At 40.2% G+C, this 27,831-nt stretch overlaps 1 protein-coding gene across 13 annotated transcripts in view; it reads left to right on the top strand.

Annotated features, from left to right (window-relative positions):
* CALD1 (caldesmon 1) overlaps nucleotides 1-27,831 on the top strand; it is a 197,314-nt gene that overhangs the window by 164,843 nt on the left and 4,640 nt on the right. For 9 of the 13 annotated variants that reach the window (XM_085324203.1, XM_085324207.1, XM_085324200.1 and 6 more), the window contains 10 exons: nucleotides 87-233; nucleotides 1,829-3,026; nucleotides 3,678-3,761; nucleotides 8,841-8,989; nucleotides 13,357-13,609; nucleotides 15,490-15,630; nucleotides 23,451-23,494; nucleotides 23,625-23,703; nucleotides 24,594-24,731; nucleotides 25,713-25,808. In XM_085324203.1, coding sequence (XP_085180329.1) covers nucleotides 87-233; nucleotides 1,829-3,026; nucleotides 3,678-3,761; nucleotides 8,841-8,989; nucleotides 13,357-13,609; nucleotides 15,490-15,630; nucleotides 23,451-23,494; nucleotides 23,625-23,703; nucleotides 24,594-24,731; nucleotides 25,713-25,808 — 2,329 coding nt within the window. Of the gene's footprint in view, nucleotides 1-86; nucleotides 234-1,828; nucleotides 3,027-3,677; nucleotides 3,762-8,840; nucleotides 8,990-13,356; nucleotides 13,610-15,489; nucleotides 15,631-23,450; nucleotides 23,495-23,624; nucleotides 23,704-24,593; nucleotides 24,732-25,712; nucleotides 25,809-26,772; nucleotides 27,064-27,831 lie in introns of those variants that run through there. The other 4 variants (XM_085324213.1, XM_085324212.1, XM_085324208.1 and 1 more) reach the window with 3 other exon arrangements.

Raw genomic sequence — 27,831 nt, 5'->3', positions numbered from 1 at the left:
GGTCAAATCCTTTTTGTAGTTTTACAGTGTCACTGCCCTACATGCTGCAGCCCCTTTATTTGTCTCTCCCTAATGCTCTGTTGCAGGCTGTCCTACCAGAGAAACGATGACGATGAGGAAGAAGCCGCCAGAGAACGTCGCCGACGGGCTCGACAGGAGAGGCTGCGGCAAAAGGAAGAGAGTGATCTATCAGGAGAAGTAACAGAGAAATCAGAAGTTAATGCCCAAAATAGGTAAAGCATTAATGTTATTTGATGATGAGTCAATGTACGTTTTGTTCAGAGGAGAGATGTGTTTCGAAGACTCTGTTCTGCTGCTTAAATCTTGAATTCCAGGTTTGGCCAGCTTCTCTCTGACAAGGACCAAACACTGTGAGGAGTACCAAGCCACAATTTAATGAGAATATCACTGAGACTGGGCATGACCCGTTCCGTTATTTACTTACTAAGTGTGCTCAGGGCTGTGTGTGATGGGATGACTCAGTTAGCATTCATGAGGGCAAGCATGTGTCTGCTCTGTGGATAGGCTGTAGTACTCTGTATCTGGCTCACAAACGGCCACGTAGTCCATCTTTTGTTATGCCTATAAATGGACAGAGGAGAAAGTTCAGCAATCTGGCTTACAGGGGCTGTGACACCATTTCCTGCAAGGGCACATAGAAATGGTAGGCCCTAGGACTCAAGTTGCAGAGGAAATATGAATGGGAGGTGCTGGATGTGAGAGCTAGGCATCAAGTCACATCTGGCATTGTGAGGCTTATACAGCTGTAAACAACAGAAAAGCTTACGGAGTGAGGGGGTATTTGTTGCAAACTGGGAGGGCAGAACCAGCTTTTTAGTCTGTGTGTCATTTATTCTGTTCCACATATCCACAAATAATATACCCAAATGTCCAGTAGACATAACGTTTGATAGAAGAGATCAGAAATACGCCTTGTGACACCAAGTTAGTAAATCAGATATAAGCTGAAGTAGCATTCTATTAAATACAAGCAGAATGGATATAGATGAAAAAGCAGCAACACTTGATTGTAGATCATAATCTTTTTCCAGTGAAGTTAAAAAAAAAAAAAAAAAAAAAAAAAAATCCAGAGACTGAGAGTGAGACCCAATTCTGTACCTACAGGTGCTAGGTAGCATGTCTCAAAATTAGGTGCTGGATGCACACCATTTTCTAAAGGGATACATTTCCTTCTGCAAACAATCACAAYTGTACCTCACTGTAAATTAACTGGTTATCCCATGATGGACTGTCTGTGGATGTTTTTGCTAAATAGGAGTGGCCACCTTCTYATTGCTAGAGAAGGTCAGTGAAGTCAGAGGGTGCCTTGCTTGAGTAGCATCTTCAAAAATTTTGCCTGGTAGGAGGATCTTTGTGAGTAAGACATTTTAGGCATCAGGCCAAGCTGAAGGAAGAGGTCCTTAAAGCAAGCTGAAGTCTTCTAAGTATTCTGCTGCCAGGTGCATAGTGGGAGGATGAATTTTTCAGGGCTGTTTATATTTCATCTGTTCCAAGCATCAGGGACCAATCAGGTGCCCACTGAAGTCAGTAAGACTCCCCGGGACTTCAGTGGCTGTTGGAGCATGGCTGGAAGGGAACCTTTTCAGTTTCTGATGTTGTGAAATCTCACATTTCCTCACATAAGTGTAGAAATGCCAAAATTAATCACCAGAACCAGTTTGCTAAATTTTGAAGTATGTAATCTGTTCTGTTTTCACACTACAGAGTGATGTTACAGATGAATGATGTAASCTTTTTTCTAGAAACAGCTAAGTGCATACCTTATTAGAAAGGGTTTTTTTAATGCGAAGTTGTCACTTTTATGTAGTGTGGCGGAAGAGGAAACCAAACGTACTACAACCACAGGTGGAACAGATGATGATGCTGCATTCTTGGAGAGACTGGCAAGAAGAGAGGAGAGACGCCAAAAACGTCTTCAGGAAGCCCTAGAACGTCAAAAGGAATTTGACCCAACGATCACAGATGGGAACTTGTCACTACCAAGCAGGAAAGAAGTAAACAACGTGGAAGAAAATGAGACCACAGAGAAAGAGGAAAAGGATGAAACACGTCGAGGACGCTATGAGATTGAGGAAACAGAAACGATTACCAAGTCACACCAAAGGAACAACTGGAGGCAAGATGGAGAAGAGGAGGAAAAAAAAGAAGAAAAAGACAAAGAGGAGGTACAGGAGGAGAAACCAAAGGAGGTACCCGTAGAGGAAAATCAGGTAGATGTGACAACAGAAAAACCCATAGATAAAGAAGAGGCAGTAGAAGCAAAAACTCTAGCTGTAAATGCAGAGGAACACAAAACAGAGAATGATACCAACGCTGTGCTGGAAGGGAAGCAGAAGGGAGGGGAAGAGGCTGTGGATGTAACTGATGCTGTAGGTAAAGATAAGGTTAGAGAGGAAGAAAAGGAAAAGGCTGAGGAAGAAAGCAAGAAAGCAGAAGAAAGGGAGAAATTTGAGGCAGAAGAAAGGGAAAGATTAAAAGCAGAGGAGGAAAAGAGGGCAGCTGAAGAAAAACAGAAAGCAGAGGAGGAAAAGAGGGCAGCTGAGGAGAGAGAGAAGGCAAAAGCTGAAGAGGAGAAGAGGGCAGCTGAGGAAAGAGAGAGGGCAAAGGCTGAAGAGGAGAAGAGGGCAGCTGAGGAAAAAGCAAGGGCTAAGGCAGAAGAGGAGAAGAGGGCAGCTGAGGAAAGAGCAAGGGCTAAGGCTGAAGAGGAGAAGAGGGCAGCTGAGGAAAGGGCGAAGGCTAAAGCAGAAGAGGAGAAGAGGGCAGCTGAGGAAAAAGCAAGGGCTAAGGCAGAAGAGGAGAAGAGGGCAGCTGAGGAAAGAGCAAAGGCTAAGGCAGAAGAGGAGAAGAGGGCAGCTGAAGAAAAGGCTAAGTTAGAAGCAGAGAAATTAAAGGGGAAAAAAAAGATAGAAGAGAAAAAAATAGAAGAAAAGAAAATAGAAGATAAACAGGTAAAAGAGAAGAAAGTACAAGAAGAAAAACCTAAAGCGGCTTTCCTAAGAAAACAGGTACAGTAAACATTTTGCACCAAAACAAAGACACCTGTGGTTTGTGAGAAATGTAATGCAAGAAAAAAAAAAAGATTGGACTGGAATTTCCTCACAGTTCTTCTACTGCATTTAAATGACTAATACTCAATACTCTCTTGCTCCCTCTTTTTTAAACTAAAGTGCCTTATTTCTGCTTATCAATAACGCAGTACACAACACATCTATCCTAACTCCACTCTACAGAGAAAACCTTGCATGTTCAGACCTCTGCATGTTTTTTTTGCTGCCTTATTTCTCAGTTGCTGTAAGCTGGCCTAATGCAGTACACATGAGGTTGGGGCAGGCACAAATTGACGCAAGATATATGAGCACCTGGTAAGCTCAGTGTGAGGAATGTTAAGTGCAATCATAAGTGAGGGCACTTTCTGCTGGGACATGTGAGCATGATGCCGCATGAGGGAGGAAGGCCAAAGCGGGGGAATGGGAGCTCTTGGAGAAGAGGGAAAGAGCACGGCTGCACACGGGGATGTGGCACAGCAGCTTATGGAGGTGATGTGGATGTGCACTGGGCTGGTACGTGAGCACGGTGTGACAGAACACAGGGGCAGAGGGATGCTCATAGAATGATGTATTCATCTTTAAAAATCATTAAAAACCCCAAAAACAAAGGGGGAAGAAAAAGAGGTTAAAGTGGAAGTTCAAAAGGAAAAGGTACCAGATGAGAAGCTTCGACTTACCTCCAAAAAAGATCAGGTAACATTTCAACCATTGATTTAGATGTTGTAAGGAAACTTGAGACAAGAAAATAAGAGCCCTGTAACTGAAAGTTGCTTGTTCAGCAAAGTACTTAAGCATGTGCCTTACTTTAAGAACATGGGTAATCCTGCTGAAATAATTAGAGATGAAGCTACTTATGTGCTTAACATTATATGTTAAAGTGTTTTGTTCTTTTGGGGCCTCAGAACCAAGTCTGTTTGTTATAATTAGAACAAATACTTCAGTGAAACTTGGTTCAGTCAGTAACATAAAGATAGTTTGGACTCTAGGGATAGATTTTTCAGGACTGTGTCAACTAATCATCTTCCCTAGTTTCCTCCCACTTTACTGTGAACTTTTTCCTTGTGACTGAGACCTCCTCTCGTAATAATAATAATCATCTAGGTCCCTTTGGCCACCTGACTGCCCTAACTAATGATTTTCCCCAAATTGCAATGTCCCATAATATAAACTGTGCATACCCAAGATTTTTCTTTTGTTTTGAAGAGAAATTCTCCAAAATTTACTGCATTGCATTTCCACTGTAAACACAGGAGCTGGTGCCATGGTGTTTTACTGTATGGTAAGTAAATAGGATTTGGGAACCATTTAYTCTTCAGATTGCAGCTGGCAAGCAGGGAGCCACCTTTAATGTTCTGTAGCAACTGTGCTATCGATTCGATGCAGCAGATATCAAAATACCCACTGACTGTAGTTGGACAGGGATATTGGGCAAGACCTTGCACATTGGACTCACTTGGGTTCATCTGGGTCTGAGCAGTTTAAAAAGAGCCACAGCACTGAGATTTGGTGAGGGTCAGCTCGCTGCATGCACAGCCCCAAGGGCTGGAGGCTCTGCTGCTATGTGRGAAAAGCACCAGGAGCTCCAGTCCTGTGTCCTCTGTAAAACAGCTTGATTAATTCACAGCAGGCTATAAATGCTTAGCTCATCCTCAGGGAGAGGTGAGGGCAGATCATGTCACGATCATTGACTGATTTGATTGTCCAACATGTTCCTTTGAGTAAGGTACGGGTGAGATTGAAATGGCAAATGAAGTGAAGATGATGATTAGAAAACAGGTACCTAACAAATAGAGAGAGATATTGGCAAAACTAGAACAATTTACTCTGGAAGGGGAAAAAATTAAATGAGACCTGATGGTGATGCTTAAGAACACTGCTTTAGAAGAACTTAACAGTTACTGTACTCTATACTCCCTTGATTATGAAACTAGAAGAAGGAGCTGTGCAAAAATTTAGAGATGAGTTGTGTGAGAAGCTTTGTACAACAGAATCAGCGTGCAATATGCATTGTTACACAAAATCTTTGAATATCGTACAACAGAATTGGCCTGTAATATTCRCTATTACAGAAAATCTTTGATTATTACAAGCAACTTTAAAAAGGGGGCACTAATGTAACCACAAACGTTGATGGGGAGGYGGAAGGGGACACTTGAGATGCAGTTGCCCTGCTTGTGTTTATGTGGAGCTTGCTCAAATCTCTCTGGAGCTCCTGTCATCCTTCTAAACCATCTCCACAAGGCTGGATTCTTACGGGAAATTGGTAAGACTTTAAAAGTGACTCGTGATTTTGATACTTCTATTCTTGGATGCTCAAGCTGAGCGAATTTAAGAGTCTCCTATTTTTGGTACAATGCTAAATACCTKTCTGCTGAAAGATAGATCCCTTGCATGTGTATCAAAATAAGCATTCAGAATGATTCCTCATTTTTGAAAACCTCTGTTGTTGCTTCCTGCCTTGGGATGAAAAAATGGCAATCTCAAACTGCAAAATTGAGATGATTGGGCTCCCATCTTTCCCCCCCTTGAAGTATATACAAATTCAGCAAGGCCTTTTTTTCAACTATGCAGTTAAGAGGATAGCAGTGTATAATGAACAAGATCCTGAAGGAGTACCATGTCTCTACATAACCAGATTTGTGCTTCTGTAATTATGCATCGCAAGAGTATATCCTTTCTTATTGTGACCAGTATCTGGCCCTCAAGGTCTAAGTTTTAATCAAATTAGCGTACAAAATTTGTCTCCTTTTCTGAACTGCCCCACAATTTTGGGTTCTCAAAACTAGCCTGGAAAACTCATAACAGCAAACTTTCTCATGATGTGAGACTCCTGGTATTTCCTGCTTCCAGTTTGGCTAGACGTGCTGCAACAGTTGCTTTTCTCATGGTATTTGGGTATAGTAGTTGGCTCTAAATGGAAGCCCTAGCTAGACCCAAATGTGCACGGCTTTTAAGACACGAAGAAACTGCACCCAAATACTGGATCAAATTTGTCAAATGGCCCCAACCTTAGTAATTGATTCACTGCAGTTTGAAGGTATTCAAACTCTAGATTTGGAAACTTGACTCTCAAGTATTAAAAAAATCCTAAAGACGAAAGAAACAATACGAGAAAGATTAACATACACATAGATGRAATTGCAAATTAGTTAAGCATCAAAAAAACTTTTGGTTGTGTTCTATTTTGACTTGAGGGTCAAGATGTGAGGGAGGATTTAGACAGTCTTTTATTCAGGTAATAGCATCCATCCACTCCAGTTGGAGGCAGTGTGGTCCTTTTCATTAAATTCAGCAGAAGCTGAATAAGCCTCTAATTCAGCGAAACACTGAGACGGGGAAAATACTTTTTTTGGTGACCTTCCTTTGGAATGGCAAAAAATGGTTCCTGCTTCTGTGCAAATCAATCACTGTTTTGGCMTTAAAATTAGTAGGAGCAGGATTGGGCCGTAAAGCTGTGAAATGTTTCTGTAATAACTTGTTTTATCATCCTTTTGAATGAAGAAGCCAATTTATATCATGATTTTCTCAAATGCACACATAAATCTTGCTGGCTTCTGAAATGTTATTTCCTAACCTATTAATTTTTAAACTGTATTGTTTTAATATTGGTTTTCTCAGCAATTTCAATTAAGATGTGAGAGATATGACCTTCCTCAGTGGACTTCAGTACATCCGGGCAGTTCAAGTACTAGCGTTATAATGAGACTTAGAAAGATCCTGATGAAAATCTCAGCCAAGGAAATCCTATGCTGTCAAAATCCCAACACAGACATCCTGGCATTTGAAATGTTGCAGCAATCAACATCCCCAGTCTCAGTGTCACACTGTTTGGCATTGAAGGTTGAGGAGATTGCTAACGGGCAGCAGAGCTTTACACCATGAACATGTCAGCAGTTAGGATGTGGCCCAGATTTGGGAGTGTCCGAAAGACTTTGCTGTCCGATGGCATTCATTAGACTCGATGAATAGAGTTGGTTGTCTCAGCCCAGCTCCTAGAGAACAGAAAACCGTTGCTGAGACTGCTCGCAATACCGGCCTTGTTTGCTAGCCGTCACAGCATCATGGCCAAAGAATGCACGGTCACGGAAATTGAATTCCCCTCCTGTCCGCCAGAGTGATTCTGCCAGGTCATAACTAATGGCCCTTGGCAGGATGGCGCGGGGAAGGTTTGCATGGCTGCTGCCTGTTCACAGGACATGGCAAATTTTTCGGTGGGTTGTGTCCAACCACTGACAAACTTGCTCAGATTGCATAACCCCCCCCCCATTACTGGCCTGCAGCATGTGCCACCTTGATGTTGTCTATCATATAAATTTCTGTGAATAAACAAACTGGGCCTAGGTAAAGTCAGAGCCAATACTAGGGCTTCATTCAGCAGCTTAAAACAATTTCTCATGAAGATCTTGGCTTGAAAACTCTGAAATCGACCCTTATTGGTATAGATTTTGCATCCCTAGAAGTTCCTCTTTATTGAGGAAAGATAGAAGTGTGATTTACAGTGTGTGTGTGTATGTGTGTTGGGGGGGATGTTGGTTTTATATTATTAGGAGCAGAAGGGAGCTCCATAAAGACAGTTGTGCTCTAGACAGGACTGTTACCAAAGTTCTTTCTGTAAGTAGAAAATGGGATGGCTATAGGCTTCCAAGACACAAAACTATCTTTTTATAGAAGTCTTCAAATGATTTTTTCACAGAAAATATTTATTTCTTGTCCACTAGGATCTTCTTCCAACATGGTAGAGCATTAAAAAAAAAGGAGGCATTTTTGGAATGTTTGTTTTGTGTGCTGCTGTTGAAAGTTTATTTAGGCTGATAGTCCARCTAACTTGCTTAGTAGGAATAATTCTGCCTGCAGGACAAAGAACTCAAATCAGTTTATATCCTCCACTTCTTGTCAGCATCTGGCCATGATTCAGTGCACTGGAATCAGGCTATCTCTGGCCCTGATAAATAGTTAAAGCCCATAACTCTGTGGGTATACTGGAGTGTGAATCCATACACTAAGTATGCTTCATTGCTATCAAAAATGTATGGCAAAGCTTTTGAAGGGAAAAGAGAATTCTTGCTTGGAATATTTTCTTCTTCTTAGGATTAAATATTCATGCCTGATGATAACACCATCCATGGTGTTATGGCTCCTGGCAGGACTGTGCTTTTGATCAGATTGACTTTTACGCCGATATAAAGATCGTTTTGTCTCCTGGTCACTATACTTGTAATATCAAAGTACCTACTTGTTGTGACACTGGAAATGCTAGGTCCATTTTGGTAGCAGTCCCGTGCTGTGCTGCTGAATTGAAGTGGCATTCACTAACTTTGCCCAGCCACTTGGCAATCGTTGAAGGTTATGCGTTATTTTTATTGCTCAATGCCGTAAGCCTTCTACACAGACTGTAACAACAAGCCTAATCCCAAGGAATTTGCAGCCGAGGATGTTAATAGGCAACAGGTCAGTAGTGCTCCAGTGGGAGAGAGGAGCATCAGGGTGCCTCGGGAAGGTGCAGTTGCAGAATGAAGTGGTGTGGCATGATAGTCCCATGGCCAAAAAAACTTTCACAGAACACAGAGGGTTTAAGATGCTTTCATTTTTAATTCACACCTGGAAGGCARGGTGCTGGCTGATCACGTTTTAGAGCTTTACAGAGTACCTCTGTCATGAAGTACATAAGCATTCTGAGCTTGGTTAAACATTAACACTAAGAAATTCCTCGGCTATTATTTAGAAAGCCTCACTGTGATTTTTTTTCTATGACTTACAATATCTCCTGAGCAGATAAAAGATGTCAAGGATAAAGACAAAGCACCTAAGGAGGAACTTAAAAGTATCTGGGATCGTAAGAAGGGATTTCCTGAACCAAAGGCACAGAATGGAGAACGTGAACTCCCTGCCCACAAGCTTAAATCTACTGAGAATGTTTTTAGGTAAGTTCCAAATGAACGCTGGGTTTATGTTATAGCAGAGCAGGTGGCCTTCTCTGCATCTCTCTTAATATCCTTTTAGCTGCTTAGTACAAGACTTAGGTTGCAACTGCAGCAGAAGCTCTAATATTCATTGTTAGGCATGAATTAAGGGTCTTGGGCTGTTTTCTGAAGAACTGACTATTCAGTTAGGTGAAAACCTCTGCCAGCCATAATGTTCTATTTTTTTTATCCTTTGATAAGCACCATCTAAGTTTGATTTGTTCAAGGAAATATTGGTCTTACAGCTATAGTGGGCTATCCAATGAAGGTAACAAATTGGTAGTGAGAGGTTATTAAGAAGGGTTTCTGCGTGCTGATGGGGAATACATGAAGCAGATTAGAAGTTCTGCCTTTTAGTAGAGGTATCAGGATGAACAGGTTAGAAATTTTTTTTCCCTTTTGCACCTCTCTCCCTTTTTTRAATTGATATAGGAAAAGGACAAGTTAAGCTCTGCAGGCACTTTTAAAAATCTATGTATGGCAGATGAGTTTGGCTGTTGTATCTCAACATTCCTCTTGTGATTCTTCCGGGAAAAGCAAACTTTCTCAAAACAAAACTCAGTTCAAAAGTCCCTGGAGACCTAAGGCCAAAAGACCAACAATGTCAGACAGCGCAGAGATGGAAGAGCAGGAAATCAGTCTTGCTYGGAACTATCCTGTATCTTGACTTGGGGAACATCATCAATAACAGGAGAATAGTTTTCTAAAAATATTTTTGTTGTGTTTTAATTTATTTTGCTTCCTGTGGGAGATAGACTTTAGTGGCAACATGCAGATTTCAGTTTCTGTTCTTCTTTTTTTCTCTTTTTTTCTGTTTTTCTTCCACTATTTCCCAAATGTTTGAAGATGGGTGTCTAACCCAAGGCTTTTTTTGGAACCATCTTTTTTCTTGTTTTTACATGAACATATTAGATGAGAAAGCCTTGGCTAGTTCTAAAAGATGAGGATGAGAATAAAATCTGGTAGTGGAGTCTAAAGAAAAATCTTCTGAGTCTCATTTGTGAGACTCAGAAATTCACAAATTTGTGAGACTCAATTTTTTTTGTGTGTATTTTATTGCTTATCTTTCCCATCTCCTTTCCCGCCTGCCTTCCTCCTCATTTTTGTACAGGGCTGAAGAGTCCTATGATGTAACACATTTTTCACATTGTTCTGACATTTTTGGCTCCCACAAACCACTTTTTTCTTTTTCCTCCGTGTCTGAAAGCTGGCAACTAACCTCATTTCTTAGCATCAAAGAGGCACTTAAGAAACTTTTCCTCCACAGAGTATCTCAATACTAACTTCTCAATGTCAACAACAGAGAGCAGTGATTCCCAGAAGCTGTTAAAAACAAAGGAGTTTGGGAGGTGGTGGAGAATAAAGGGAATTACTGCTAGTAATTGTTTCCTACTTCAGGTTATGCAGAACCAGTAGGATTATGCTGGACCAGAAGTCCAGCATGCTGCATGAGAATAAGGTAAACTAGGAGTAAATATATGTGGATAGAACTCAAAATATTCTTGTAAGGAGGACAAAGTAGTCACCTGAGCTCTCCAGACGGAAATGTTAAGACTAGATTCTACCTTTGGCTTCTATCAGTGGAAAGCTGAGAATAACTCCGTTGATTTCATTGAAGTTGTCTACACYGAAGTCACTGAGGTTTAATCCTTCTTCTGTACTGATACAGAGTGGCAATTTGTTAAGAGGATCTTGGCTAATGTCATACTGTTAGTGCTCTTGATTTTTGAGGGCTGAGTGTTTGCTCTTGCCAGCAATATCATTGTGTCTGTCAGAAATGATCTGTTACATCTTGTTTGGGCTCCAATCTTGCAGGTGTGGGTGGGCTGGCAACACAAACTTCAGAGAGCAAGAGCAAAAGTCAGTGAGGTTGCGGGGGTTGTTTGTTGCAGAGGCTACAATTCTGCAGCAAAGCAGGAGGAAAGTCTGAAAACCGYGAGGGATTTCTCATGCCCTGGGCAAGACAGAGGAATGGGATCCTTACATACTTAGGATACTTAGGCTCATGGAGCATTTGGGTTCTTGACATCTCAGCAAACTGGATTTGAGGTATTTGATGCTGTACACTCCAGATCATACATCATACTTCAAGTATGGGCCCTCATGTTGTTTTCAGGTGAATTGACTGGAATTTGAGATAGTTTCCAATGTTTTCAAGCAATGCTTTAATTACTTGTGTATACCTTGTGTTTTAAAAAGGCATGCAAGTTCTCTTCTTTAATCAGACATTGCTACGTGAAGAAAGCCCTGTTAGTGACAGCGCACATTAACATGATGCTTATGGTAGAAGGTAACCCTATGGGTCTACTTTGCTGGTTTAACTATATTGCAAAAATATTCAGGAATAGGGCCTAGAACAGAAAAGGATTGTGAAAAGGTGGTATTAGGGAGATACAAACTGTGTACCTGTAACTACATTAGAAATCAGATATGAGAATGTACTAGGGATACATAAATCACAGAGGTCCAGGGTATTTAGCTTTGCTTTGTTACACTCTTACACAGAAAAGACTTTCTAAAATGAGGTGTCAGATCATTACCAAACTTACTTAGCTGAAGAACAAAAGCTGAGATTCCCACAGTAATAATAATTTACTTGTGCTGTTTTCCACGTAGTTTTTAATAATACAATTCCCAAATCAGGCATTCTGCCCTGCTAGTCAGAGTTTCATCCAAGTCAGTAACAAACTGTGGGGCCAGAAGAATAAGTATTAGTAGATCCTAATGTGATTTTGAAACTACAGGTAATTCAGCTTTGATCCTACAACCTGTTTTAGATGGTTAACCCCAGTGGAGCTAGTGATTTTCCGTGTAGGTGAGGGATCTATCTGAACAGTGTGCAGAGCTGGGTATGATTCACTGTATTGCAGATTTATGATACTTGATTTTAATGTTATTTGTTACGTCTAGTATGATGAGCTGAGTGATGAGCTCTACTAGTTATTATTGGAAATCCTGATTTGCACAATCTTACTATATTAAATTCTGTAATACTCTAGTTATATGACACAGTTCAACTAGTTATATGAGGCTCTAAATATCTCAGCCTACTTAACTGCTGATAAAAATGCTTTGTTGTAGGAAGTGGGAAGGAGTAAAAGATCTTACAAGGGCACTATCTTTGTGTGCCAGATTGTTGTGTTGCTGGCCAGTGGGTGAATCTAGCTCTGTTATTGAAGTCATTAGTATCCAGCTTCTCTGAAAGCCAACAGAGCAGAAAGTTTTTTAAAAAATCCATGCATATTCCTTTTCTGTCTCTTTTGAATACCACACTGATACCTCTTAGGTGCCTGTCTCTTTGCCAGCAGTAATAATAAACACACTCAGAGAGCAGATACTTATCAAAACACTGGTGTGGTAACTATATGACCAGGCAATACTATTTGATGCTCTTAAAAAATACACACTTCATGTGAGCAATTTCTATTTTTTTACATTTTGTTGTATTCTTTCTTTTCATCTCATATATAGTAGATCTGGTTGGAAAGCTTCTCATTTTCTCCTGTGGAAAGTTACCATTAAAAAATATTTTCCAATTTCTTAAGAGAAGATTGTATTTTCCCTGGAAAATGTCAACAAAAGAGCCAATGAACCTCTCTATTTGTACAAGCTAGAACTAAGTCCAAGTGATAGGTGCTTTAGATGAGATAGGAATATTGTATTGGTGAAGAAATAAGATTCTCTCTCTCTCCTGTCTCCTTCTGTCTTCCCCAAGTCACGTATCCTGTTGTCTCCCAAAGATACTTGTCTTGATAGAAAAAGATATTTACCTTAAAAAGCAAAGGATTAGTGCATCTTTTAGTGTACCAAACATGGTATGATATTTTTGCTATGGGGTTTTAATACGTAAATATGTCTTACTTAAAACTGTCAGAGAGAAATTAATTATTGCTTTCCATTGTTGTGTTTTCTATGTAGTGTAACATGTTTTTGGAAGTGTAGCCTCTATACGCAAACTGTAGAGCAGAAGTGTGAAACTGTGCCAATTTATATATCATGGAGATGGTGTTGAAGAGACCTCTTACAGAAGTTACATGTGATATTAAATACTTCAAGTTCAGTTGTTGAACTGTGCCAAAACTGGAGGTGGTTTGAGTTCTAAGACAATGTGGTGCTACTCCTGTACTCATAAGTATATGAGGCTCTAAATATCTCAGCCTACTTAACTGCTGATAAAAATGCTTYGTTGTAGGAAGTGGGAAGGAGTAAAAGATCTTACAAGGGCACTATCYTTGTGTGCYAGATTGCTGTGTTGCTGGCCAGTGGGTGATTCTAGCCAGGAAGGGACAACTTGTGGTACCTGAGCTTTCCTTTCCTTCCTTTCCCAGCCGCTCCAATTTGAAAGGGGCTGAGGAGGCAAAGCGGGGATCTCAGCCCGAAGCTGGAAAGCGGTTAGAAGAGCTGCGCCGTCGCCGAGGTGAGAATGAGAGCGAGGAATTTGAGAAACTGAAGGAGAAGCAGCAGGAGGCGGCCGTGGAGCTGGAGGAACTGAAGAAAAAGCGGGAGGAGCGCCGGAAAGTCCTTGAGGAAGAGGAGCAGAAGAAGAAGCGGGAGGAGGCTGAGAGAAAAGCCAGAGAGGAGGTGAGTGTAAAACAAGAAGTACTRGACCCTGGTTTTAATCACCTGTTGTTTCTACTTTTCTTCCACTGGTCTTAAATTAGATGATGGCTCTCTACAGCCGTGCCTGTACCTTCCGGCAAAGAAGTCAGTGAGACTGGACACAGAGCGAGTCCGTATTTAACAAAAGGGCAGAATTAGGCACTGGGAGACTTGCTTATAGATGAAGAAACACCGGGTGACAAGAAGGACGAGACCAAACCAGAGCACACAGGCCAAAATGTGCTTCTCATTCTTGGATCTGATACTGTGCAGGGTTACGTGGGGAACTCGTCCTGGGACTTYGCTCCAGGTTGCATTCTTTATCTGGGGCCTCTCTTTGGTTGTGCCTTCTTGCAAGCAGGGCTGTTTCTTACTGTATGTCAGGAGGTGGTGTGTCACAGCGGACCCTGATTTCAAATATACTGCCTARCATTAAAATTGCCCCATTTTTCTGACCTTCAGATTTAACTGCAGGCATATTTGATACCAAATGACCACATCATATGAATACTCTAATGAGGACCTGAGGTAAAACATTCATCTACCAGGGTAGAAAGAAAAATTCAAAAATGCAGTTCTAGCCTGAGGGGGAGAAAGGCTCTAATAAGGTCCTCATGAGGCAGGGTTCCATCTGCGGGAGCAGGGAATTTCTTATTTTTGATGCATGCAAAATTTTTGGTGCAATTTTGTAGCCACATAGCTCTTAATTTTTTTGAGATGTCTTTTTGACTTGTGCAGCCTCAGTTACAAAGAGCATGACAGAAATTTGTCCTTTACAGATGAACTGGAAAGCTAATATTTTATACAGTAATGATGGGCTAGATCTCATTAGGAAGTTATTCATGTTTGTTTAAATATTGAGTACTGAAGCACATCTGTTTGCATGTACTTCTTCTGCCAAGGGACTGTATAAATAGGATTTTCAAATCTCTGGTGCATCATTTAGGAATCTAAGTTGTTTGGAAAACAAATGTAATTTTGGTGAATGAATAATAATAGCATTTAGCGGCTAAACGCCAGTTGCTTTAATGTAGCAAGCTCCTTACAGGATAACTCAGTAGAAGCTGAGGTTATACAATACCTTGCTGTACAAGAAGAGATTGAGTTTACCAGCACTAACAGTGGTTGTCTTTTGAGGATTTCCAGTTTGACTGGTAACTAAGGAAGTGAAAACTCCTGTTATCTCTTCGGAGGGAAAACTGTAAGCGTTTCATCTTTACTGCTTTGGGCATCTGCTGATTTTTCCATRTACATGTTATTGGCACAGCAATCCCCAGAGCAGGGGGAGAGAAGAACAGTACAAAAATGGTACATTAGGGTACAAAAAAGCGAATTTGAAAAGCAAAATGAGACCATTGGCGTTTCTGATTTGTTGTATACCTGTTTGAACAAATGGGAATTTGTGCAAAATGATTGGTTCTCTTGTAAACCTGCTTCCATCAATATGTAGACTTCCATCAATATGTGGAGGATGTTTAAAAGTATTCTTTAATAATATTTTTAAACTGCATATAATACTGAAAACGTAACATGTAGTTTCTGAAATCCAGTCCTTAATGAAACAACATGTTTATAGATATGCTTTGTTCTCGCTTTARGTGGCACTACATGCAGTTAATCTAGTGACCTTACTGTGAGGAGAAATTAAGGTAGCATAGAGTAGCTGTCTTCCCCACTTACTTATTTAATACWGTGATGGAGTAGCATTGATACATTAGCAGATTTAAGTTAGATCCCTGAAACATCTGGCCAGTATAAAAAAACGTTCTTGGAAAATTTGGYGAAAGTCTGCAGAACTGTAGAGCCCTGTAGTAGTTGCAGTTTCTGAAAGGAGAAATGACCATTCACACTTTTTTTTTTAGGAGGAGAAGAGGAGGCTGAAGGAAGAAATTGAGAGGAGAAGGGCTGAAGCTGCTGAAAAACGTCAAAAGATGCCAGAAGATGGTGTTGCTGATGATAAGAAGCCATTTAAGTGTTTCAGTCCTAAAGGTTCATCTCTCAAGGTAATCTCTCTACTAATGTCTATATAGTGCCTACAGAATAGTGAGGGTTGTAGTCCAACTACTAAACACCCAAACAGTGAGGAAATACTTGAAATCAGGCCCAGGACATTGCTCTGAGACAGGCCTTAGCYTAAACCTTCAGCTGAAAGACTTCATACTCAGGGATGATTGAAAATCAGCAGTTCTTTCTAAAAATACTGTCTAGGCTGAGAGTTACTTGTTGTTCTTGATCAAAAATGTCCAAAAGGGGATCTTCATTTGCAAGAGAAAATTATTCTGGAAACTTAAAGCAATATTACTTTACTGATTTGCAATGTTAGTTATTATAGGAGTGTTTTGTGGACTGGAGTAGGGAAGAATCACAAGTATTCTCTCTCTTCTTGGGCATGCACAATTACTTTTTTCCTTGCTAGATTATTTCAACCTGCCCCATATGGGAGATCTAGCTTATGTCTAATCCTCCTAAAAATCACATCTAGAACTACTAGGCTCGACTGCATTTTCTTAAAAAACAAAAAGAACCACCTACCTTTGCTGCAGGAATTTCTAAGTGGTCTTCTGTAGCCTGTATTACACTGAAGGTCAGATAACTCATTAACTACTAACTCATTTTAGTAGTATGTAAGAAAAATCCTGACCCTGCTGAAATTACTGGGAATTTTGTTTTGGTATTTGTTCCAGTCACTTTCTCAGTTCAAAGTCAAACTACAGACTTCTATTCATCATTTTCAACTATGTTTTGCTTTTCTCACTTTGAATCATTAGTCAACTAGGAATCCAATATATCTGTCAAGAAAGGCACCTTAGTGGACACTAGAAAGGTAAAAGAACCAGACAGGAGGTTATCAGGTAGGAGATGGAGTTGGGCCATGAAGTAGACCTCCTGGGTGTTACAAAGGGCACTGCATAAGTTACCAAGTGCTTTTGGTCAGATGATGTTWATACTTGCAGACCTTTATTTTGAACTGATGTGCAGCTTCAGCCCTTGAGTATTTTGGATCATATTCCAGCAAATGCGGTGGCTAAATACTTCTGACTTAACTTGACTTTGACTTCTCAGACTATTTGAGTTACAGATTTGAGGACGGAATAAATACAGCTGTAAATGAAGGTTGCCAAGGTGCATGATTCTCTCTGTTAGATAAACCTGGTCTTGCCATTTTGGTTGCAAAAGACCTTATTGATAACTGATGCTAATTGTACAGTTTCTTCCCAGACCTCYTGAGACTGCTTCTTTTTCTTTTCTCTGTTTATTAAGATGCCTTTTATGATATACATCTGGAGCTTTAGTTCACAGATGACTCAGAAGAAAGGAAATTATAATTGAAAGTACTTAAGATGCAGATCATAATTTGGGGGAGAGTGGGACAAAACAGTGAATCTGGCAGGAGGTTAATATCTTTCAGAGAACTTTTGGACTGATGCTACATCTTTGTGTGTTTTTTTTCTTTTGTATTATTTCCAGGAAAGCTGGAATTTTCCAAACTTTRTTTAGCATCAAAGGTCCTGCTTTTTCTGATGACAACTGCTGCTGTTTTTTATGACATGTTAAGCAGAAGTTGTTTGTTACCAAAGTCCATWTATGTAACTCCTTACACTTTTTTTCTTTCCTTCTATTTCTCTCTGAAAAAACAGTGATACTCTAAATATTTCAGTCCTTATGTCTGTGGGTGGCCAGAGTAGATATGTAATGCTTCTGAACTTGACACCCTGAACTGTTTCTTGGCSTTCTGTGGTCCATAACTAAGCCAAAAATAATCTTATTTTAATAACTTGATGTCAAACTTGATGTAAAACTCCAKTTTTTTAGAAGACAGTATCTATTCTTACCTTTCATTTGGACAGTGCTCAGGTCAGCCTAACCTGATTGATGTATAGTTGAGGTCTCAAGAGGCTRTTATACAGTGCCCAAGTTATCTCTTGACTTGTAAAGCATTTGGCACATATTTTCTCCCTCAATGGATATATCATCTGGTTAGATGTGTCACGAATCGTATGAAAAGCCATAAATGCACAATTGTGGGTGGGCAGTGGAATTAATAATGAGAAAGGGGAGGTTGAGTATTAAAAGGCTGTTTGAAACATGTSCACGTTCTGTATTCACCAGTCTGTCAAGGAATTTTTTCTCCTTCCRTGTTCTTTCTGATTATGATAAACTTTCTGAGAAGAAAAATAAGCTATGGGGAGTGATTTAGATGAGGTGAGTAGGGCATATGGTGTGCTAGGTGGGCCACAGGAGCAAAGGAACGAAGAGAGGTAAGCTGAAAAGGCATAGGGCATATTGCCATCTTACAGATACTGCGCTTATCCACCAGACAGGGAGTGGACTAGCATAACATGCAAACTGAGAATTTAGACACTAAGTTATGCAGCTCTGCTTCATGTATTACAGCATGTTTATAAATACATGTGTATAACACAGACATAATATACAGGCATTTTGTATTTAGCAATAACCACCACAGTCACCTAGCTTGACTTCTGATAGATCACAGGCTATCCAGTGTTGAACAACTCCTGTTGATTTAATTATTAAATAAAGGTATTTCCCTAAAACCTGAGACACTCTGCTTCAGAAGTACATCAGAGGGCACCGTGATTGCTGTCACAGGCAAAACTGGGTTCTGGAATGTAGGAACAGAGCTCCACTTGGCCCTGGAAGCAAGGAAACTGAATTTGAAATGAATCAAATRGGAAAGAAGAGACAGTGTTGACTGGCATGGTGCATTCAGGAATTTTTGCAGGTTAATTTGAAGAGAGTTATGAGTGGCAGTGTGGAGCTTGCAGTCCATGTAGCATGGAGTCCTTCCAGTGAGAATGCAGGGGTTGGGTTGTTCTTTGACGACGTGAGGAGRAGGAAAGCAAAATGAATATGGGCCAGATACATCACTAGCCTGGGGCAGAAGCAGCTGCAATTTCTTAGGGCTAATGGAGTCCCTGTGGGCCGTGGCAGCAGTACCAAACAGCTCCTTGCTTTGCCCTCTGTGTGTGTGTGTGTGTGAGTGTGTGCGTGCGTGTAAGTACAAAGGCAAGAGTCTCTGGAACAAACTCTGCTGCTCCTCCATGCTTCTCTCACACCCTCCCTCGCTTAGTTCACATAAATGGTGCTGCAATACAAGAATGCAGATTCCTGCATGGTCTTTATTCATCTTCCTGTCTAGGCAAGTTCATTTCTGATGCTTTCTTTGGGAAGCAGCTGTACAACTGTTCTGCAGGTTTATCAGGAGAGAACATGGTATCTTCAACACTAAGTCTCTTTTGGGGATGAGACCACTACACTTGAGCAGAAATGCAAAAGCAGTTAGGCATCGAGGGAGGAAGTCCTCCAAGACTGAGTGTGGGGAGTAGCAACAGTGAGAACCCAGAGGCTGGAATATCTTCTGCCCTTGCTGTAGACTTCTCCTGGGTGATGTGGGATTATGGGGCAGCCAGCTTATCTTCATGAGGTCATGCTGAGTACTGAACCAGGAGACAGGACCTTTCAGAGCTGGAGATTTTTTTTTTCTTAAAGACCTGTTTGTACCTATGTCATTGTTGCTCAGTACCTGGGAACTGGACCACTGAGTGGAAAGAATTAAATTCCATCCCATTTTTGGGAGATGAGCTATTCTTATGACTGACAGAAGATAAGATTGGCAAGAACAGGATTTGTGACATTTGTTTTTTTCCGCTCATCATTTATGCTCATGACAACACTCTAGTCTGCCAAGTGAGTTAATCCACAGGAGTAAATTGGGCCCACTGTGCATGGATGCTGCTAACAGCAGGAAAAAGCCTAACTGCTTATGGAGCAAAACCGCATTTAAGGCACTCAGACTAATGAGAAGCACTTTCCTCCCAGGAACTACCACTCAAAATGGATGTCTACCAGGTTATTCCACYTACGTCATATACAAGGCAAAATTATAATGAAGGGATTTCTTTTTTCTGCATGTATTTCCTCTTCCCTCTCCTCCTTGACCCATTTTTCTGAAAACAATTTTCTATATAACAGTTTAAATACTTTTTTGTTTCATAACATCTAATACACAGTTTAAAGATCCTAAGAATCATTTAATAAATATGTATGAAACAGKTGTTACCAGTATTTAGATGGTGCTTGTTTTGTAAGTCATTGGGTAAAATTATGTGTTAACTCACTCCTTCTCCATTATGTTCCTGTTTTTGGGTATAGATGCAAAAAAAAATGCAGTTTGACTCCCACGCTTTAACTGTATCTTTAGCCTTTATTAATAGGTGAAACAACTTCTTGCATGAATCAGTGAACCAAACATCCTTGTATAATATTGAATGTGGATAAATGTAAAAATATATCTTCGTATAACCTCTAGCTTAATTTATTACATTCCACCTGTATGTGCTGGCCTTGCTTAGTAAGTCTTTGATCAAATGTGAGGTTCTGCATGTTTTTGATTTGTGTCAGTCAGTGGCTACTCCAGTGAATCAAGCAGAGCACTCCTAAGTGTTGGACAGGACTGAGGCTCTGGTGTGTGTTATCTTGTAGGTATGTTGGATGCTATTGATGACTTGACACACAGCTGTCARCCTGTGTCAGCCTTAGTTTCTGTAGGCAGGAATTAGCTTCTTTGAAGCAGAGAGATTTAATTTCATCTGACTTTATTAGTAAAAAGGTAAGGTGTCCATCTAAGCATTTAGATGTCTAAGCTAAGCTTCTTTGGTAGTCAATGGAGAGAAAGAGAAGGCACCATTAGTGGGCAGGGGATCTTACCTTTCCTGGAGTGAGGTGAGCAGCCCTGTGGCTATGCTGACTCTAGAGGAAATCAAAATGTGTAGTTTACATTAAATGCCTAATTTTTAAGCAGCAGATGTTAAGTGCGACAGATGCTGCCTTGAGATCCTGTGTTCATTCTCTCTGTTCACAGTTTAGCTAGAGACTGGCACTTGAACTTTTTGGAGTATCTATGTATTTCTGTGTCATAGGCTCTGGAAAGTATTCCATGTTGACAAAACATAGTTCCAATAGCTCCATATTTAGGAAGATACTGTTAAAGAGAATGCAGCAAAAAGATTATTTTAGTGCATGGTCTCAAACTGAAGAAATACCTTGCACTGTGTGCTAACCACCTTGCTTTCCCTATTTCTCTTACAGATCTATTTTGTAATTTTGTTTACTGTATGTGCCAACTGTTTTGAATTCTTTGCATGGAGTTTGTTTGATRTGCAGTGGATAAATAGCCTTTGGCTGTTGCTGTGCAGTCTGAATGTGTTTGGCCTATATGTTGACTACACATGTGGAAACAGATGTGTTTACTCTGAACGTATTCAACATATTTTTCTGTTCCCTGCATGCAGTGCTTTGAGGCAGATGCTCTCCCTGAGCAGAGCTCTGGAACAGATACTAATAAATGTGCAGAAAATGCATTGCCCATTCACGTAAGGTATCTGCCTCCTCAAAGAGGAAGAGGACCATGTTCTGCTTTAAGGGTTGCCTCCTAACTCTGCTCTCCTGTTTAACCTATTTCATAGTTTGCTTCCCTGCYTTCCTGTGCTAAGCAATGTATGATTTAGTCCTGATACTACAGCAAGTGCTCAGAGAACCCATATTTCCCACAGATAAAGAATGACTCCATGTCTTTTTACAACTGCAAGAATACAAGTCCTTCTTTCCCCCATGTACCCCCCTCTTATCCCACTGCTTATGCTAGCCAGATTTTCCAGCTGTGTAGAAATATTCAGGCTGTAAGGGCAGCTGTTCCCTTTCCTGAACATGGGAAAACTCTGGAAGGAGTAGAGTCTTCAGCACTTTCTAAGATCATTCACTTTTCTAAGAGTTCGAGTGCAATCTGAGTTCCTCTGAACTAGAAGATGCTGTAGACAAACTATTAATGTCATTGCATTGAGCCATGGTTCTTCTGTGCCACCAGCTGGGATCCCACTGCTGCTGCCCAGTGAATTACATGTTCATGCAGAGCTCAAAGAGCTCGAGAGAAATTCCTGACTTATGTTGGTAGGGTGCATCTTCATGAGCGTTGCTGGCTATGACCCAGAAATCAGTGTTGTGGGATACACCAGTCTCCATTCAGTATTTGTCCAGAACAGATTTGACTGTAAAAAATGTAAGCCAATTGCTTAAAATATTCAGTTGTTAAAACATTTATCCCTGAGCACTTTTTCACTGGAAAAAAGTGTGCATGGGGCCTTCTCCAGCAGTTGAGGAGAGGTGGACTTTTCTAAGTTAACATCACAGATCTGTTTAGTCAATTTTAACCAAATAATTTACTTGCTTGTTTTATGGTAATGCTTTTTGTACTTCCTTTGGGTTGAAACTGAATTTCAAAGTGTTAAAGATGGGAGAGGAAGAGCAATATATCTGTATCCCCGTGTGCGTGCATGCAAGGGTGTATTGTTCTTCAGCTTCTGTCTGATATATTGCTGCCATCTTGTGACAGTATATTGAAACAATTAGTGTGTATCAGAGCAAAGGCCATCTTTCAATTTAGGACTATTTTGGGGTCGTATATTGGCAACTAAAACCGTTAACATGAATTACTCTCTAAATTGTATATTTTTTAGAGCTTCAGTGGTGCCTTTGACCTGGATGTGATGCTAACTGGAGTTTCTCCAATTAGCTTATTTGGCAAATTCTGCACTGAAATGAGCTCCACGAGATTTTGCTAGTATGGACTTGAAAAATAAAACATCCATGCCCTTTGATGGGCTTGATGTGGGATTTGGTATTAGATAGCCTTGATGCTAATAGGCACAGAGGAGAACCATTTAAAGGAATGGCTGTCATTCACTTATTTTGAAGATGTGAGTGCTGTAGCAGTCACTGTTAAAGTTGCTTGAAAATGAACAGCCCATATTGAGACTGGGGACTCCCCACAAACCCAACCAGATTGATTAGTTGTCATTTCTGTCTCCTGGAGCTCCTTGTGTATTTTTTGCTGTTAAGCAAAACTGTAGACCTGGGACACGATATGGAACAATATAATGGAGAAAACACATTAAGTTGATTGTTTCAAGTATTTCTGACCCAGAATACAATTAGACCCTCCTCCCCCCATCATGACACATTTTGAGACTTTGTTCAAGGATGTAGCCCCTTTTTGTCTTCAAATTATCCAAGAATTTGGGGGAAGTCTCATGAGTGCCTCATTTCGCCCCCCCCCCCCCCCCAACTGGAAACATTACATTATTTTCCTATACAGAGAGTAGATAATAATGCTAAGACAATGATAAAAATAATAAGATACCAGTTTGTATAATAACAGMTGGTAGATATGCAATGACCCTACTGAACATGTGCAAAATACAATTTAATTGCTTTTTTGGAGTTCAGGTTAAATTGTCAATGTCCTGCAAAAATGTGCATGAGACAGGGTATATGGCTGAACTCCAGACCTGGCCTAGTCTGTTGTCTTATCTCAGAAAAGCTTTATTAAATTTGCCTGTCTGCCTCAAGAGATGTATACTTGCTCTTGTTTGGGATGTATAGGTAAATTTGGCATGGTAGATTTTGTGAATATTAACTTCTTGGGTAAGATAAATATCTTCTCTTTTCTCTCCCTCCTGTACTGAGAATTTATTCTCTTGCTACAAATGAAACACTGAAGAATATCCAGGATGCAAACATATTAATGTAAAGAATAGCTTCACCTTGTGAATCTGCTTAATAACCAGATTCTAACTACGAAACCTGTGTGTGATTGCAGTGATTTCTGTTAGAATGCTTCCTTTCAGATTGACCTTGAGATTTGACTTTAACCTTGAGATTTGAAAAGGTGTTTTAGTCTGGCCTTGCATTACTTATTACCTGAAAATTTACAGTCCTTGTTTTTCCTCTTTATTATTTCTAGATAGAGGAACGAGCAGAATTTTTGAACAAATCCGCTCAGAAAAGGTAAAAAAAACAAACAAACAAACAAAAAAAAACCCAAAAAAACAGAAAAAAACAGATAGTTGCTCTGATTGAATCTACAAAGTGTGGAGAGAGTAATAATTTTGTTCTCTGTCTTTTCCATTCCCTACAGTGGTATGAAGCCCACCCACACGACAGCAGTTGTCTCAAAGATTGACAGTAGACTTGAGCAATACACTAGTGCGGTTGTGGTAAGTTAATTCCAGGTCACATTGACTCAAGTTACTAATGACTTCTGAGACTTCTCTGATTGACCCACGTTTTACTATTCAAGAATTTCAGGGATTTTTTTTGCAATTATTTTTAGTGAGACTTCAAGAACAAAATGCAGAGGAAAGCCTCAAACCAACATCCAGATGCATATCTAAACAAAATCTCAGATTCTTTAACTTCGTCAACTCATACAGGTTCCTCTTTCCCTTCAAGGTGGAAGGGTGCAAAACATACTAGAGTTTTGAAAAGAAAGAACAGAGTTTGGCCCAGGGTTTTTGGAAAAGACGCATTGGTACCCCTTCTCCTGCTCCACCCTTCCCCCAAAAACCCATTCTGTTAAAAGCATCATTACAAATTGGCTGTAGCTGCTGAAATACAGCCSTAAAATCTGGAGCCATGAGGTTAACTTGTCTGGAACGGACAGAACAGCCTGATGCTGAGTGACAGATCAGCCTTTTTCTCCTACCTTCACATAAGGATTTTCTTCCTTCTTTATTTGTGTCCCTAGAAGAGACATATTTACAGGCAAGATGGACGTGATTTGGAAGAGGACAAATCAAAGYCTTGAAGAAGTTGAGTGCACAGCTGTGGTTACCACGAGATTTAGAAATGTAAACAATGCAAAAATCTGCGTGACTGCAGTTCTCATAGACTGGCCTGTTGAGCATGCAGGAGCAACTGCAAATCGAAAAGGGGAAGATTCTTAGTGGCACTTCTCGAGCTAGGTTGTCTTCTCCATTCCTGCATGATCATCGCTGGAAGTAGCTCCAAGTGCCTCCAGTGTATTCCCCAGCCCAGCCTCAGTTCCAAGCATTCTGCATATCCAGCTTTTAACACCAAACACCAACTAGCCTCAATTCTTTTGCAGGGCACAAAGACTACAAAGCCAAATAAGCCAGCAGCCTCTGACCTTCCTGTGCCAGCCGAGGGTGTCCGTAACATCAAGAGCATGTGGGAGAAAGGGAATGTATTTTCATCACCCTCTGGGCCAGGGACACCAAATAAGGTATGTATTTAATTTTACATGCTGATTATAAAGGATTATGTTTTGGACCTGAACCTTCAGTTCTTGTTCGTATGAGTAAGCCTGGCTGCTCCTCTCTATGTCAGTGGCAAAGAATATCCCAAAGGATCCTGAGGTCCTCAGAAACCCACCTAATGATGCGGCTGCAATATTGAGTACATACAGAGCTTAGTTATGAGGCAAGTACTGAGAGTCACATCAGATATCTTAGACAAATATAGCTGGCTAGTTCAAGCTGAATACAAAGAAATACTTTGTGCTAGGAAAGATCCTTTTTGGGGTAGAGGGAGGTGAAACTRTAACAGATGAGCTACCAATGTCTTGTAAATCACAGACAAGCATTTGTGAGATTCTCTCTTTTCTACTTAAATTCTTAAGTCAACATTTCCTTTCTGCAAGTTGATGTGTGTTCATCATAGCTGAAAAACTGAGCCATAGATTGAAGGAGCTTATTTACAGATACAAAAGAAGTTGCAGCAATTTGTTCCAATCTTTATAGGATTTATTTTAATAATTTAAGTCTTATGCCAGTTAACTCCTCTATTAAATTCCTTTTTGCAAAATTTTAGTTCAACAAAACAAAAATATAGATAAAAAGATAACTATCTTTTCTTCTTTTAGGCTAAGGATCTTTTCTTCTTTGAGTTTGGGATTATGACAGAAACAGCAGCTGAGGTTCAGGAGTCATCAAAGACTGTTCAAGGTTTATTCCTAGGTTAGCACTATAGCAAATGTGATTTTATTTGCCAGCCCACATTTGTCATCACTGAAAACTAGAGGTAGCAACACTAGGTAGTTTGTAGGGAAAATCTTCGGCCTAGACAGGATGACTCTTAGTCAGCCATAGCCTCAGTGAAGATGTCTGTATTAAACTCAGGTTTGTTTTGTTTTTAAATCCAAGCTATGGAAAACATAGCAATGAATATTTTAAAAGTCTTCTGATAAGATTTTATGMTTTTGCAGGAAACTGCCGGACTGAAAGTTGGTGTCTCCAGTCGTATCAATGAATGGTTAACCAAGAGCCCAGACACCAATAAATCACCTGCCTCAAAGCCTTCTGTAAGTAAACCTTCAATAGTTGTCTCTTTGGTAGGGTGAGGGATCTCTCCTGAGGTAGTGGTGGTAATGGTGCTTCCACGGCAAATTCATGTGTTTTTTGGAGAAAACCAGTTGCATGTCCTTTCTTGGAAGTTCAGTTCCTGTAACTGCTAATCTCTGGGTAACTGAAAGAGAAGGAGGCAGGACAGAACAGTTCTCACCTTAAGGCTGAAGGGAGCTCCAGAAAGACTGTGGTCACCCAGCAGAGAGAGACAGTCTCTTACCACCTCTGAAATCATACCATTAATGTAGAAATTAGGAGCCATAAACTTTGAATGAAACACTTGTGCTTTGGCCCTTGCCCCATTAAAAAATCTTCCTTAAAAAAAATGCACAAATGAAATTCTTAAAACCTTTAAGGGCCTAAATATCACTTCTAATGAAGACTCTTTAGTCTTTTCCTTTTGTTGAGTGGAATCAGACCAGAAAACTATAYGGATGTAATAAACTGGGAATATGGGAAGGAGCAGAAACATTKTGGAGCAAGGAAAGTATGAGGAACTGAAGCCGAAGGTGTCTGTATTGGGGAATGGCAAGGCATCACTCATGGTGTTAATGGAGCTTTACTGAAGGACTAGTTTCCTCTCGTATCCTTGTGTGGTATGCTTGCTACCAGTACCCTTGCCCTTTATCAAAGGTGCAGCCTGCCATATGTTTTCTAAATCACACTCCTATTTGTCCCAATGAAGAGCTYGAAATTTGAAATGATTATCTGTACAGTCAGTATTTACTAGAGGCTACAAGGAGCTTGATGTAATCAGAGTCCAAATGGAAATGTATATGAAAGCAAAAGCAGTTATTGTGGTAACTCTATTTAATCACAACCACTGAAAACTAGAACGTGATTTACCTCCAGATTTTTCTCTCCTCCTTCTAAGCTGCATCTTCTCGATTATGTAAAACTAATCTCTGCTTTTTCCTTCAGCCAACTGCTTCTATGTCTACATTTCCCTCCTTTTCAATAGATTGTTCTTTCTTCTTTCAATATTTATGCTTGAAGGAAACTGCTCTTCTCCTATGCTGCTTCTTTGCTAAGTTGGTCAGGTAAACCTGTTTATTATTGACTATGAATGGTGTGCATCTATAATGTGTGCATGTGTGTGTGTGTGGGGGGGGTTTACCAGAATAAACCAAGTGGAAATCTAGAATTTTTTGGTTCCCAAATAAAGCCCTACTCCCAGGGCCTTCCTCCAAAATAAAAAATGGTTTAAAGTTTTTAACTGTCAAGTCTCCTTTTTCGAACAACATTCAGTAAGAACTGGTGGGAACAAAGATCTCAATTAGATTTATAGTGAACCTAAATTACATATTCCAAATGATTTCAGAATTCATGGAAAAGATTATATAATGATGATGTCTGTGGTGGCGCAGGATTGTTGTGTCCTTGGTGGCCTTGTGCTGTAGTGAACAGTAGGCATGCGGACAGCACACTGGAATTTTGCTCTGTTTTTCCTTTGGCTGTTATTGCTGAAGGGGCTTTTCGGATTACAGAATGGGCTCAAAGTCCTAATCACCAGCGGCTCTCCTTGGATGTCAGTTAGGGTCTGGTCTAGAGCATTGCTGTTGTCATACAAAAACAAATTATGTTGTGCATAAATTGCAGAAGTAAGACTTTTCTTCATCACTGGGCAGTTTTCCATTCTGAGTTAAAAATTCTGGTGTGCAGAAAATGACCTACCTATGGATGGCAAGAACAAGAATCTGGAAACCATGCAGGATTTGAATACTTTCAGAAAAGGGGTGTGGGTACATCCTAAGTTGTTTCAAGAWTCTTTTCTTTGCCATCTGCACAGATAGATACCAATCCATCTACGTTAAAGAGATGTATTACTACTAGCCTAGCATATATTTTCCTGATTCATGCTCCTGTTTTTCCCAGAGAGAATCTTGGATTTGAATTGGGTTGTGCTTCAAGTCTCTATATACACTCTTTTTCAGAGAGTAAACTCAATACAAAATCAAAGTCACTCTACCTCATTTGTTT

The sequence above is a fragment of the Rhea americana genome, unplaced genomic scaffold (genome assembly GCF_003343005.1).
Source record: "Rhea americana isolate MKP2758 unplaced genomic scaffold, rheAme1 scaffold_9, whole genome shotgun sequence".
NCBI classification, from domain to species: domain Eukaryota; kingdom Metazoa; phylum Chordata; class Aves; order Rheiformes; family Rheidae; genus Rhea; species Rhea americana.
Note: the sequence above shows the minus strand (reverse complement) of the source record. Positions and strands in the feature narration are given on the sequence as shown.